The 15,328-nt window shown below is 37.7% G+C and overlaps 1 protein-coding gene across 3 annotated transcripts; it reads right to left on the bottom strand.

The window, feature by feature from the left end:
- Nucleotides 1-14: 14 nt before the first annotated feature.
- On the bottom strand, nucleotides 15-15,276 carry LOC111583840 (essential MCU regulator, mitochondrial). Of its 3 annotated transcripts, XR_008599740.1 has the most exons (5): nucleotides 15,077-15,276; nucleotides 12,599-12,763; nucleotides 10,401-10,519; nucleotides 2,613-2,674; nucleotides 15-2,478 (listed from the first exon to the last, which is right to left on the bottom strand). XR_008599740.1 is itself a non-coding variant. In XM_023293089.3 (3 exons), the coding sequence occupies exons 1-2, from the start codon at nucleotides 15,224-15,226 to the stop codon at nucleotides 12,626-12,628; spliced, it is 288 nt and encodes a 95-aa protein (XP_023148857.1). In that variant the 5' UTR covers nucleotides 15,227-15,276; the 3' UTR covers nucleotides 9,644-10,519; nucleotides 12,599-12,625. The 3 variants fall into 3 exon arrangements, 1 of the variants encoding a protein (XP_023148857.1); XR_008599739.1 differs by having other exon boundaries at nucleotides 15-2,674; XM_023293089.3 differs by lacking the exons at nucleotides 15-2,478; nucleotides 2,613-2,674 and having other exon boundaries at nucleotides 9,644-10,519.
- Nucleotides 15,277-15,328: the final 52 nt, after the last annotated feature.

Genomic DNA, 15,328 nt, shown 5'->3' with positions numbered 1-15,328 from the left:
GAATTTACAGAGGGTTTGATGACAAGTTTAATGAAAACCTTTTTCACAGAACACGGTATGTATTAATGATGGTTGTACTCCACCTAGAGGAGGCAATTATGATTACTTGGGTCAATATATAATTGTGGGACTTTTTGTATCATAGTTGACATTTTTGCTGTTTTCAGGTCTAAAATCAACATGACTGCCTATAACCAAACACCACATGACATTTTTATAGAAATATTCTTCTAAATATTATATATACAATTGAGTGAAATTGAAACTGAAAGTTATTTATAAAGATATTATAGTAAACCCGTTGACATGCCATAAATCCACACTTGACTCACACACTACTTTATATTAAATAACTCAGAAAGCCTTGGAGTCTGGCCAGTCTTTTCTTCAGGAGGAAATGACATCATGTGGAGCAGGTCATGTGATCTGGAATTAACACACTTCATTGAGAGGTGTTTTTGTAATGAGTAACTTAGTTGAAAGTGATTTTCCATATAAAATTTGATATATTGCCAAAAAAGAAATATCTGTCATCAATGTTCCCTGTAATTTTTCCTGAGTGTGAGCAAACACACAAACTCCCTGAGCGTTCCTTGGACCACTGTGAGCAACATCAGACGTGTGCACTGTGGTCACACCAGCATCACATCCATTCAAGTTACATGATTCATTAAAAGAATCAAATTACAGCATTTACATTTCTGTTAAAACACTTTGTCAACAGGAGCCAGTTGAAGGCTGCAGTGATTTTAGTGACACTACAATGTATAAGAGTGAAGTTATTGAATATTTGTCTCTCTTTACTGTTGCAGTGGTTTTGCAAATTGCAGACGGACCCTGTTCACTCCATAGACACCAATGTTATTCCTGTAGCTTGAAAGACAGCTACTTTTGATAAAACTGGGCTTGTAGCACATTGTCTGCCTTGCAACAATGGGAAAGAGGCACCGTTTATGTTTTGAAAACCTATATCTAATGAGTTATTGATGCTGGAAGTCCGAATCTGTGAATATCTTTCCAACTTTACTGAACTTTGGGCCACTACCACCTAAGGAGTGATATATTTAATTTTGAAAAAAGCATTTAGCCATACTTAAAGCTTTAAGTGCTTTATTAACACGGAACTAAAAATTTTGTATTGTTTTATTATCACAGGTTCTGTCTGAAAAGAGGTGGCATCATTTTAAACAGTGAAATCAAACTAACAAAATGTAATGACCAACCAGTGAGCAATACTGGATTCTGCAAAAACATAAACAACTTTTTAAAAAAAATCTAAATCTTATCTTAACACAGTTAACGTATTAACTTATTTATGTGTGTATGCATGTATTTATTGATTTATTTAGTACTGTTAACATATCAGAGTTCTGAGTGAGTTTTTCTTAAGACAGGCAAAGGCCATTTATTGATTACATATAGGCTGTTAAATGTTTATTAAAAACTAAAAAGCATTTAAAAAAAAAACAACTTAGGCATTTATTGAGTCACTAAAATACTGTAGAGTACAGACCACATCAGCATGATTATAAGCATCCTCTGGTAAATGAACAACCAGATACTGATGTCTCTCACCATATGGACTTCAGGAGATGACTGGGGGATGATAAACTGTGACCTACTGGTTGGGTTCTCTCTGTTCTCATGTTTCTTACATGTTTGTCCCCTGACAGCCGGGTCCTAATGTTTTTTGAGCAACACACCATACTATGACGTTTTTACAATGATGGTTCTACTATGGAACCAGTTTGACATGTTCAGGTGTTCTTTGTGTGAAAACTCAGAGATTTCAGGTATCAGAAGGTGGTTTTCAACTTTCTTTGTTAACTTTCTGCTTCAACTTTAAACTAAATTTCCTTCACTAACCCAGCCCTCTGGACTTCCAGTAAGATGTGTTCCTATTGGCTGTCCAGGTGGCTGCTTGGTGTTATCAGGAACACCTGAGCAGCTCAGTGTCTTCCTGCTTTATTTAGCTGCAGACAAACATTTCCTCTTCTTCTCTTCACCAGTGAACCGGGTTTGGCTCCGTCGCTTTAGGTTGTTCTTTAGGCGTTGGCTTGCAGCTTCCAGCAGTAAAATAGGCTTTAATGTGTTTCTTGGTGTGTTTTAGGGCTTTGTACTGGATAGCTGTCTTGGTAAATGTGGTTCTTTAGCCACAGTTATCACATGGTGCTAATGTGTGCAGTGATTAGTGGATTTGCTGCAGCTGAGTTGTGTCTTTATCTTGGCTGTAGTGAGTCTTCAGAGGTTTTTGGTCAGACACATTGTGTATTCTTGTTTGTGAACCAACGTTGGTTGTCCAGAAGGTAAGAGTTCCTGTCCTGATTCTCTGTTCTCAGAGGTTCTCTGGTAGGCTGCAGGAGACTTTAGCGTTTGGGTTGTACTAGTTTGGTTTTTGTACGGTTTCATTTGGACAACTATCTTGAGGCCCCTCCATGTGGTTTAGTGAGGTTTTCTGGAACAGTTCTACAAAGCAACCTGCAGCAGAAGAGACTTTGAGAGTTTTTAGGAAGTTCTGGAGACCAGACTTTAGAGCAGCAGAAACATTTGTCAGCAGTTTGAGCAGGAGAAGGTGATCTTCAGAGTAGAAATGAGACAGAAACCTTCTTTACCCGTGTGGTGAGGTCCTGTACAAGAGTTTGAGCAGGTTGTGAAGAGTCTGTAGTTCTTTGGTCTGAAAGCACAAGAAGAGTCGACTCATTAAAGGAGAAAACAGGAGATATTGTTGCTTCTTCTGTCGCTCTGCAGTTTCCTTAGACTGAATATCAAGTTTATATTTTAAATGATTTCCCATGTGACCCCAAGAAGACTTCAATAAACTCCCTCCATCCCCTGGACACAACATATTTTATTACCATGTTAAATCTTTTTTTTGTTTATTTTTTGAGTTTTAATCATAGTTTTAGCATAGGTTGTTTCTCTTTGCTTGTTTAGTTTTGTCATCTGTGTGAAAGGTGCTAAGCAAATAAAGTTGAATTGATAAACTGAATAATTGACTAACTCATGATTGTGACAACAGAAGTATTTTCATTGTGATTTAAGGGTTTGTTTCATTTTTAAGGTTGGGGTTAAAATCTTGACAGAAAAAAAAGATTAAAGAAATAAACTACAGTAAAAAAGCAATTAAATCAAAGGGAAAAAAATTAATATAAAACTTTTAAAAAGAAAATTAAACATTAAATACAATTAAATCACATTAGACAAAATATTTAATTAGATAATTAAATGGAAGATACAAAGCATGTAATTATGAAATTAAACAAAAATTTTTTATTTTTTGTTATTTTTATTAAACATTAAAGATGAAATATTTTAGATAATTAAATATTTAAAAAATACAATTAAACAAGAATATTACACATTTAGAAAAATACAAAACAAAAGTCAAAACATTTAATTAAAAAATTAAATGTTTAATTAGAAAATTAAATCTTAAAGACTATCAAACTTTAAATAGGAATTAAACACAAAATACAATGAAGCATTAAAAAAGAAAATTAAGCATTAAAAGGTGGTAAAACATTTAAAAAGAAAAACCTCAACAAAGATTTAATCGAAAAATTAAACATTGGGAAAGAAAAGGAAATTTTTCAAACAAGCCGATAAAACATTTGAAAAAACAACAAACATTAAAAAGACAAAACATTTCGAAATCAGATCAGACATTAGAACAGAATAAAAGGTGAGAGAAGAGCAAAACTAAACATTTAAGAAGAATCAAACTAAAGATAAAACATTTGAAAGGGCACCAGTTAGACTTTAGAAGATCAAATTAAACAGAGGAGACAATAAAATGATCAAAAGAGCAAAAACAGATATAGGCCTTAAAGTGTTTTCTAGTCTGAAATGTAAACATCAAGTTGTTTCTTCAAACATTTACTCTTTCTATGTTCTTGGTTTGATTGTGGACAGATTTACTAAGAACTCATTTCAGAAAACTGATTTCCAGATAAAGTCTACTAGTAGTTGAAGGCATCGATCAAACTAATGTTACCTTCTGATCTCCACAAACTTTACTGTTCAGTGAAGAGAATCAAAGTTTGTTCAGGATTTCTAAAAAACCCACAGGTGAAGGTCTGAGAAGAACTCAGATGGATGGTCTAAATGTGAAATCAAGACTCATGGTCACAAGTTTTAAGGCTTCTGTTAACCAGAAAGTTCAAACTAACAGAGAAGTACTGAGAAACTTGTAAGATTTCAGTCCTCAGACTGTCTAAAGGTTCAAACTAACGGAGAACTACTCAAGAAGTTTTAGGTTTTCAGTCCTCAGACTGTCTGAAGGTTCAAACTAACAGAGAACTACTCAGGAACTTAGAGGATATCAGTCCTTGGACTGTCTGAAGGTTCAAACTAACAGAGAACTACTGTTGGACTTAGAAAATTTCAGCCCTCAGACTGTGTGAAAGCTCAGGTCCTGAGGACTCGGGAGGTGTGGAGGCTTTGGAAAGTCTTGGAACTGAGGGTTCAACCCTCCAGCACAAAGGCCGAAGTCCCACCTCCTGAGAAAAACGGTCGAGTCAAGACTCGAGTTAAAAAAAAAACTCGAAAACGACAAAAAATAGATGATAAATGCGCAAAAAAAAGAAGAATTAGTATCTGAGCGAGTAGCTCAGGAGGATAAGAGGATAGACTACCAACTGGAAGGTCGCAGGTTCGAGACCCACCACTGGCAATTTTCTTTCTTTGTCTTTGTCACGATTTTGAGAAAACTTAAGAAGGGTCTGGTCTTGAACCAGCGACCTGCAGCTCCATAGGCAAATCCTTAACTCACTGAGCTACAGATCAGATACAAAGAAATAAATTCGTCGTCCCTTTGGCATCGTAGTTTCCAAAGTGACCACATGGGAGGAGCCAAGGCGGAGTCTGGGTGGAGTCAGGGCGGAGAGTAGGCGGGGAGGTGGGTGGCGGCCTCCCCCCTCTACTCCCCCACCTCCCCCCACCGCCCACCACACCTTCCCCCGCCCGACGAGTTCTTCGAGTCTCCACGAGTTCCTCGAGCCTCGACGGGCTTTCCCGAGTTTCTGGAGTTTCCATGAGGTCCGAGGCAGAACAAGTTGTCATGAAGAGGTGTTGAAGTCGGCCAGGATGGACTGACTTTTTACAGCGACGAGAAGGAAGATGACTAGAAGAGCAGGTCTTTAACCACCATCCATAAAATCCATGGAGTCGGCTCCAGAGAAATGAAAGAAGGTCAACTTTTATCAACCTCCATCCAGATGTTCAACTTGATATCTTTACTTTGACATGTTTAGCACCACAAACCTTTAGTATCACACTTTATTAGGACTTTCATGGAATCCACCAGCAGATTTAGTTTTTGTTGACAAACTTTATTCTTGTCATTGTGGGACTGCAGTATTTAAAACTGTTCCTTCTATTTGACCTCATGTTTATTAGTTTTAGTGGAGAAAGTTATTTTAATTGTCAATTAGTCTCTTAAAAACCAAATAATAAATTGGATTAGTCAAGAGGTTTAAATTTCTTACTTTGTCATATTTTAAATATGACAAAAAATATAAAAATAAACTGTCTTGAGACAATTTGACCTGTAATTGGCATTAGATAAATAAAATTGAATTAAAATTGTATGTATCTTGTAATGTTGGAGTAATTCAGCCATATATGTTGGAAAACACATTTTCTTTGTCCATTAATCTGTTGATCGTTTTCTCCAGTAATTCATTTCTTGTTTTGGTTTATAAAATGTCAAGCCCAAATATATTCAGTTTACGGTCATAAAAAACCAAAAAGATTTACATTCATGATGCAGGGATCAGGCAGTTTTTCACTTTTTATCTTAGTTTAGTCAGAGACATAGTTGATAATGTGTGAATTGTTGCAGCTTGTGAGCCCGGAAAAGGTTTTAATCTTTGGGGCCGAGTGTCAAAAAACATTTAGAAACCAACATCAACAAAACACTCAAAGATTTGAACATCATTTGCATGACAATGTCTAATTAAAGGACATTTATTTCCAACGTAAATTTGTGATATTCATCCTCTTTCTCTTCACATCGTCTTCCACCTGGACTGGTTTGGTCGGGAGCATGTGCAACAAACATTTGAAAAACTGCACTTTAACATCAATGAATGACACTGAAGTTTAATCTCTACATAAATGAGACTGAGTCTGGATGTGCTGCTCTGTCATTAACTCCTAAGTTTAGGGAAAGTTCAAACAAAAGAGGACAGTTCAGATCAGACTTGAGAATGAGCTGATTTTGAACAAACTTCTCAGACTTTCTGAGCTTCAGCACCTCTAGCAAGATATTTTAACAACAAGCAACTCAAGAGATCCAGAAGTTGGAGAGAGTTAGCTTTAGCTGAGCCAAAGAACATGTGGGATGCTAACCTCGCAAACATTTCAGACTTTTCTCTGTGAATTCTGAGAAATAATTTCCTACTTAACGACAGAGCTACACATCTTAACTCAGTCTCATTAAAACAGACTCTAATTCAGTGTCATCCATCCATATTAAAGTGCAGTTACCCAAAATGTTTGTTGCATGAGCTCCAACAAAACCTGTCCAGGTAGAAGGCCACTTTGACAAACAGGAAGTGGACGATTCCAAGCAGATTTATAGAAGGGGGAACCGGACTGTACTAAGTGTGGTCGAGTATAGAGGGGTGTTTTGTGGGTTTTTAAGGCTGATAATGATTATTAGTGAGACATTTGGAGTAGATATTCATTTGCAGTAAATGAAAGTATTTAAAATCTTGGAGTTAAACTTAGAAGAACACAAACTCTAACAGAAAACTTTGTCGATACGTTTTTGTTTTGTTTACAGATGTTAAGTTAAAGGAGTTTTATTATTATTATTCATGACGTATAACCAATCAAATCACTCCAGAAGACAGAGCGACCACAGGCAGATAAAGGTTCAGAGCCAAAGTAGCACCATTTTTAAATGTATTTATAACCGTAAATCAGTAAAAAATAAAATACTGATAGTCAGTAAATCAGTCAGTCCACAATTACTACAATTCTACAATGTATGTCTCTTTGCTTTGACTTGTTATTTGTACAATATACGATGTATATGATGGCGTTTTTTCATACCAAAGGCTATACTATGATGTTTTCTAAGAGACATACGATGCTACTCTCTTTGTTCTGGCCCTGCACTCCTCCTCTGTTGTTTTCTGGATTGTACTCAGCTGCATGCCTTCGTCCACCAGGCCTCCGTTGACTCGTCCCGCCTGCCGTCTCTGGAGCTGAAGCTGGATTGGAACAGACCAAAGTACAGTCCAATCACGATGCCAGCTGCCTCTCAAAAGGCTCCTTCATCTGGCAGGTGGCGGCACTTCTTCTGAGGAGAAGTTGACCTGGCCCAGCAGAACTTTGGAGATGTGTTCCAGTGGTTGGTGGATGTGTGGGGAGATAGAGAGGGACCTTTGAATTGTTCAGAAAGGAAAACAGGAAACCCATTGGTAGTTTTAGTTTAGGGTGCTACTGCAGTGTGTTTTTGGGTTTTAAGAGGTGAACAGGAAGAGTTTTTTTCATATTGATTATCTTTTACTTTGTTCCTGGTTGGAATGCCCGTCAATGTCAACATGAAGTTCACTTTTAGTTCTGTTTATTTATTTTTATTTTACTAACACCCATTTGTTTTTAAACCCCCTCACATGTTGTGTTGTTGTAAACTTACTCTTTCAAATAAATTCTCGTCTAACCCTCTGGAAACCAGCGTTTGGACTGTTTTTGTGTTGCTCCTCACCTACTGACAGCTGTGGACTAAAGGCTATACTGTGACGTTTTTAGAGCGACATGCTATACTATGATGTTTGTTGGGCGACACGCTATACTATAGGCTTTTTTAATTGACATATTACTGTGACGTTTTTTTGTTTTAGTTTTTTTTAGCAACATATAAGAATTCGAACAGTTTTAAAAGTTACTATACTTTTACTTGTGCAATGAAATTCTTATTCTATGGCATTTTTTAGATGACATTATACTCTGATGTTTTCTTGAATTACATACTATTTTGACAATATACTGAACGATGACATTTTTTGAACCACATATCAGACATGACAATTTTAGGCAACATCCTATCATTTTGCGCTTTTTGAACCACATAATAATCTACGTTTTGTTTTTCTTTCTTGCCAACATGCTGTACTATGAACTACAGGCCATACTATGTTATTCTTGAGTAAAGTATACTATACTTTGACATTTTCTGAACTACATCCTATACTATGGCGTTATACACAGAGTGCTTTGGTTACATGTTGATTTATAATCTAGATTTTTTTTCTGTTTTGTTTTTTGACGGGATTACCACAGACCTGACCGTGAACACCGTCGACACCCACCTCAGGGAGACGCTGCCTAAGATCTCAAGGCTGCTTGGTCGTGGTCTTTCTGGCACGTACTCTTCCAAGATGAGCCGGGAAGTTTAACACTGATGGAATGACACCAGGTCTAAGCTGACAAACTTCCAATTCCTCCTCAACCCATAGTCTCTGGGAAACCTACATGGAGTAAGAAAAGTAGACAGAGAAGTAATTAAGTCTGTACACAACATATTAAAAAGAAATCATACTAATAAATTAAGTACAAAGAACCAAATTCGCCAATATACTGGAGACCAGAGCTATTTAATTTGATAAGTATAACCTTGTTTAGTAACATTTCAATTATTTGAGAGCAGTCCTAAAGAACTGCCTGTAATCCCAATCATAAAATGGGTTTGGAGGAAGAACATAGATGGTAATCTGGATATATATGAGTTAGGCTTTATAACTACTATTGGTAGTATTGGTGGTAGTAATAGCAATGTGACTACTACTAGTAGTAGTGGTAGTACTAACTACTGCTGCTGATACTGGCACTGCTACTACAACTTGTAATACTATTACAAATGCTGATACTACTTCTACGACTCTAACAGCTGTTTATACTACTACTGCTGCTTGTACTTTTAGTATTACTACTACTGCTTGTACAACTATACTACAGCTACTATTAATCGTCTGGTATTTGGTTGTCAAGCTGCTAGCTCGCCTTAGCGTTTTGCTAGTGGCTAACTAGTTAGCTCTCATAGACTGGAAGCTCTCAACAAGATTTCATAATGAAAAAAGAGCCAAAAACTATTCTTACCTATGAAAAGTCATTCCAAGTTTCCTTGTCTCAATCGTATGACGTAGTGTGTAATTGTATGCAGCACAGTGAGCCGGCATACTTCTTGTTTCCGTTTTCACGCCGTCTACATCAACGGAATGCACTGAAACTTTGCTCCCACTAGCTTAGCCTCGCAGTAGCCGCAGCTCAAAGGGGCGTGTCCTATCTACTCATTCATATCTATGACAACAACGATGGCTGCACATAAGGACGCCTGTCAATGACGTTGATTAGCTGCGTAAATACCATTATATACAGTCTATGGTAAATACGTATGTGAATCCCATCATTGGCTGCAGCAGCCAGTCACTGGTCACTCACTGACTCACATTGAAAAATAGCACAGAATGAATTGTTACGTGTTTATTTTATTTACAATTTAGGTTGGATTTTTTTTTTGTGCGCAGCGCAGATTTTCTGTGCGCGGAGACCGTGTCAGCAGTGCGCAATTGCGCAGCTTAGAGGGAACAGTGTCTGTCATGATTATCTCGAGTAAAAAGAACACAATCATAGCAATTTTTGAATCATTTTATTATTGTTTAGCTAATTAGAAGGTGGTTGTTATTAAATTCGGACGGTTATTTAGTTGACATATTAGTGATATCCAGTCATTTTTAATTGATAAGTGATTTTTTCCATAATAATTATGGAATTTGTAAAGACATGATCATAATGAACATAAAATACATTAGTTTTTTTTTTACTTTTAATAAAAATGTATGCAAGATATATCCCATGGACTTCAAAAGTCCCTCAATTATATGTTGACCCACTGGCTTCTTGGACACTAAATGGAACTCAGTCATTATTAATGCTATTAATTGTTACTCCTGCTGTGAAAAAGGTTGTTTTCTTTCATCTTGACAAACTAAACTACTTGAGGTGATGATACTATTAAGAGAGAGAAAAAACATTGGAGATTTTAGATTACCTGTCCTTTTTAAGGTGGTGTGGGAGACTACTGTTCAACTATTTTATTTACCTGAAAGTATATCGTGTGTGTCAGTCTTGGACACATAAAGCATCACATCACGTTTTTTTTTGTTTTGTTTTTTTTTTTTTTGTTTTTTTTTTTTTACATACAGTGCATCAATGTATAGATAACCACCAAAACCACACTTTACAGAACTGACGTTGCCACTAACTCACACCAAAGTCCACCGATTATACGCTGTATTTTACAAGTATCATTCCCTTTATTAAGACTTAAGCAGTGCATGCAAACTCAGTAGAACACAAGCAGCTTGCGGCCGCCCTGTCTTTGTCAGTACCGGCTAAAATCCTGAATCCAGTGCTACAGAGGCGACTTGAAAACACAGCAGAAGGAACTTCACCAAGGCATTCATCTGCCCACAGACACTTGGCAGCAGTAGTGACACAGCAGGGTAATCTGTGGAGAAAAGCAGGAGCGAGTGGTGACTTTGTACAACATTTTAAGCTACCTCATTCCAAATACTAACACATAATGTATTCAGCAAAAGCTGCATCAGTCACAAAAGAAAAATACGCACACAAGAGCATTCAGAACTTTTTCCCTGTCTACTGCTGCATTCAAGGTAGTGCTGTGAGAAAGCTGTGCCTGGAAATAAATATATTCCAATTACTGGAGATCAACAACAATAGATAACCAATAATTAACCAGTAATTCAAACCGATAAACAATAAATGTATTGTTTTCACAGCAGGTGATAGTAGGCAACCTGTCATTCATAACTAGGTTTCTTCCATATTAATGGTGACTATAACTGAATATGTAAAATAGAAACAGAAATGATTCAATTAGGGAACTTCTCTGTTTATGTAGGATCGACTGAGATTGATCAGTTTGTGTCCTGCAGTTACTACAGGCCAAAAGTTTGGAAGCAAAATCAAGTTTCATTGGTATACTTTGCAACAAAATGAACATGATTATTATATAAAGAGTCACTCATCAGAATACATTTTTACTATAATTATCAGATAGTCGTATCTGTGCTATTGTTTCTTTACTCAGTTGTTTCTTTCTAGCCATTTCTGTGGTGGTTATAGAGATACGGGCACAGTTGAGCTTTATTAGGATTTTTCTATTCAAACTCTCAAAAGCCAAAGATCTAAAGTGAATAATGTAAACTGATTATTTTTTTTACTTTTGCACTGAAGTTGTGACTCTTGTAAACCTACTCAACCCTAAAACTAAGCCCTTCTTTTCTTTTGTTAACAATTACTCAGTGGTAACTTCAGTGTATACCTAAAGGTAAATTGAGGAAATGGTGCGTATCAATGAAAGCAAAGTCTGAGCATGTATATATATATATATATATATATATATATATATATATATATATATATATATATATATATATATATATATATATATATATATATATATATATATATATACACACTTCCTATGCTCTTAAACCTACGGAATTTTAGCGGCATAAAATTCTATATGGGTACTCACTAGTGAATATATTACAACTTGAATGATGAAGATGATGAAGAATTATTTGTGCAGTACAGATGAAGATGAGATGAATGTACTGCACAGTGAGAATGGACAAGGCCAGATGCTGCACGCTGCTATATACAGGAGACAGAAGAGACTAGCCAATCGGTGTCCAGTGCTGTATGCTACGCATTTTATTTTGATTTAATATTCTTTTAATATGTTTTAATTATTATTTTTTATGTTTCTTTATATTGTTTTTAATTTTGTAGGCTAGAAAATGCTTATTTTACCGCAAAACAATTCAAATAATAAATATATAAATACCTTTTTACCGCAAAATCCCACGATATAGCGAAAAATCCGCGATACAGTGAGGCCGCGAAAAGTGAACTGCAACATGGCAATGGACCAGTGTATTTCTACCTTTTTAAGGAAGACATTATGAATAGAAACTTGAAGTTGCTTCTAAATTTTTGGCCAGTAGCGTACGTCTGTTTTCTTAATATTTCACTGGCCTATAACTTTTGTTGACCTCTAAGGTCCATCTCTTAAAGACCTTGTTTCAGGATAATTTGTGGCTGCCTTCTGACTTAGCCACTAGCCTTAGCTAAATGAGAATCTGGTTAATGTCTGCTTTAGAGAAATCGCTGAGACCACATAGTGACTACAGAAAAAGGAGGCTGTATTAGACCGTAGTATCGCTTTAATTTATCAATAATGGGCCGATAATTTGCTGATATTGACAATTTAAAATAATGATGAATGACAAATATCGGCCACAATAATCAGCCAGGCAGATAATCGGTCTGTCCCTAATACATTTGCCAAAGCATCACCACTGACTGGTCGCTCATATTATTTGACATGCTGTTATCTGCAGTGTGAGTGTTTATGGACTCCCATGTTGCAGCTTGCACTCAAATGCAGCATTAGTAAATAGTCAGGATGAGGACACCAATGTGACAGACTGAGTAAATGTTTGTGTGTGTGTGATTTGCCACAATTCACAGAGAAGCCCACAATCCAAGCCGGCGATACCTGATAACCGGGAAGCCTACAGACCCCTCAGTCATCATCGTCGTCGTCCTCGGGGACGAAGATGTCGTGCTCCTCCAGCAGCGCAGCAAAGTTCTTGCTGATCTGAGTCCCCACATACAAGAAGGGCACCACTACGAGAGCAATCCGGAAAAGGCCGAAGGGGGTCTGCTCCCCAGTGTCGCACAGCCCACCATAGAAACAACTAAGTTAGTTCATGTCAACTCTGATATGTACTAAAGCTGTGAGAAAGACTGCAGGGTCAGTCTGTGTCATTTCAGATGGTCATATTGCTCCACCGGCTCAGATTTTGCTAAGAATGTACTTATTTGCTCATCGGGACACAAAACTAAATTCTGAGAAGTTCATATCTTGTCAGACCTGGTGATTTTCCCCCTCAAATACACATTTTGTCTTGGATTCCAATTTAAGACTTCACCGTCTTCAGAACTACAACCTCCCACAGTCGTTACATTTTGTGAAGATAGACAAAATTGTTCCAGCAGATCCAAATGGACCCATATTTTTAGTTATTAGTCCTTCAAAGTGGAAAAAAGGTGCAACTTGCATTATATATATTTTTTAAAGCAGGTGGTATTGGGGCCTCTGAAAGTTTCTCTAAGTGTATATGTATGAATATGTCCATGTATGCTGCTAAAAATACACTTATCGGGCAACATTTCAACGACTTTTAAAGGCTCTAAGGTCAGTGGAATTTTAACCCTCGTGTCGTCCCGCTGGTCAAAATTGACCCGTTTCAAAGTTTGAAAATGTGGGAAAAAATGTATTTTCACAGTGAAACTTCTGATGTCCACATTTTCAACATTTTTGGGAAATCTTTGAACATTTTTTGGTGGAAAAAAGAAATGTTAAAAATGTTTCTTAAGAACATTGACAAAAAAATCAACCAAAATCCAGCGAATTTCGCTGGATTTTGGTTGATTTTTATGTGAATGTTCTTAAAGAAAATATTAGAAGTTTTACTGACATATATGTCATCATTTTAAATATTTTTAGGATTTTTTTGGAAGATTTTTACTCATTTTTTGAAAATATTTACAAGAATTTTTCTTGCCAAATTTGGGGGATTTTTTTAGAAGACTTTTTTTTTGCCAAATTTGGGGAATTTTTTGGAAGATTTTTTTTCTTGCCAAATTTGGGGAATTTTTTTAAAAATAAAACTTTTAAGGGAAACTTTATAGGAATTATTGGAATTTTCTTCCTGAAGGTTTTGCAAACATTCAGAAATTTGTGGAATTTTTGGATTTCTTTCAGACAAGGAAACGGTACTTTTTGGTGCCCATAAATGAGGACAACAGGAGGGTTGGGGTTTTTTTTGTTGCTATTCTGACATGAGGATATGGTGATGTGGTCTCTCTGGCTCCCTCTGTCTGCATCTGTTGGTCTCTGTGTCTTTCTACCTGTCTCACTTGTCTCTCTCACTCACCTGCCTGCACTCCTCTGATTACAGCTATGAGAATCAGCCCATTGAGCTCACCTGTCTGCAATCACTTCTCCACCATACAAACCCAGTTCAGCCCTTGTCCACACGTAGCCGGGTATCTCACAAAACGAAGATATTTTTCTACGATTCGGCCTATCATCCACACGAAAACGCAGATTTACGTCACCAAAAACGTTTCTTTTTAAAAACTCTGACCAAAGTGAAGATTTGCGAATTCTCCGTTTTATGCGTCTGCATGTGGACATCAGTAACCGGGGTTTTGCGTTTCGAAACGTCACCGCCTGCGACAAAATATGTTCTTACGTCACATATGCGACCTGTGTTTACATTCGGTAACAGTATGGATGCTCTCACAAGGTTTTGGACGCTGTTTCTTGTACAGGCGCTTTTTACTTGCTTGTTTTTACAAGCCCAGATACTGCTCCACATTCAACAACACAGGCGAAGGACGACGTTAAGGACGGTTATTCTCCACCACCTTGCTAGGATTTGGGGAACTACTGCCACCTAAAGGTCCGGCATGCTTATGAATGTGCTGAAAAACGCACTTATGCGGTTAGGTGTGGATGAAGTTTTTTTCTAAAAACGAGGTGGTGTGCATGTAAGTTTTTTTCTAGACAGAGGGGGCAGGATATACGGTTTTACAAAAACCCTGCTACGTGTGGACAAGGCCTCAGTCACTCACTCCCCGCTGGACTGTAGACTTCTGTACCCTCCGTAATCTCCCGACCACCACAGCTTCATGTACATAACTGCCCCTGTTGCCCCACCTGGACTCCAGGATTAGTTTTTAACTCCAAATAACACATATCTGAAGACTGAGCACAACCTGAGACAGGAAAACAACTTAACTCCTGTCTGTGAAGTGACCCAGACTGACCTGCAGTTTAGCTCTTTATTCAAATGTTTGGGAACACACAGCCTGACATATTTACCCCTTTACCCCTCCAGAGGAACCCCCCCTTCTCTCCTGAGCCTCCTGAGCTGTTACTGTCGCCCACACAGGTCTGACTCACCTTCTTGGGCTTGGGCAGGATACCCCCGGAGGACGTGGACACGGCGGACCGGCTCACCGTCCCGGTTCTCCCCCCGGGGCTGAGCGCTGAGGAGAGGCCAGGTGTGAGGGCCGACAGCCGGGCCTGGCGACCGAGGAGGGCCGACGCCATGTTCGCAGCGGCGAGTGCAGCAGCAGCAATGCGGAAAACGGAGCTGTGTTTTGGACGTAGCGGGACAACAGCGCCACCGTGTGTAACAACAATAATAGAACT

Source organism: Amphiprion ocellaris, chromosome 19 (assembly GCF_022539595.1).
Source record: "Amphiprion ocellaris isolate individual 3 ecotype Okinawa chromosome 19, ASM2253959v1, whole genome shotgun sequence".
Lineage (NCBI taxonomy): Eukaryota > Metazoa > Chordata > Actinopteri > Pomacentridae > Amphiprion > Amphiprion ocellaris.
This window is presented reverse-complemented; position numbering and strand designations above follow the sequence as displayed.

Bases quoted from the DNA above. Each gene is read 5' to 3' on its own strand.
- LOC111583840 (XM_023293089.3), bottom strand. From the start codon at position 15,226: ATGGCGTCGGCCCTCCTCGGTCGCCAGGCCCGGCTGTCGGCCCTCACA. The intron at 12,764-15,076 runs GTGAGTCAGACC...ACTGGGGAGCAG, and splicing joins TCCTGCCCAAGCCCAAGAAG to ACCCCCTTCGGCCTTTTCCG.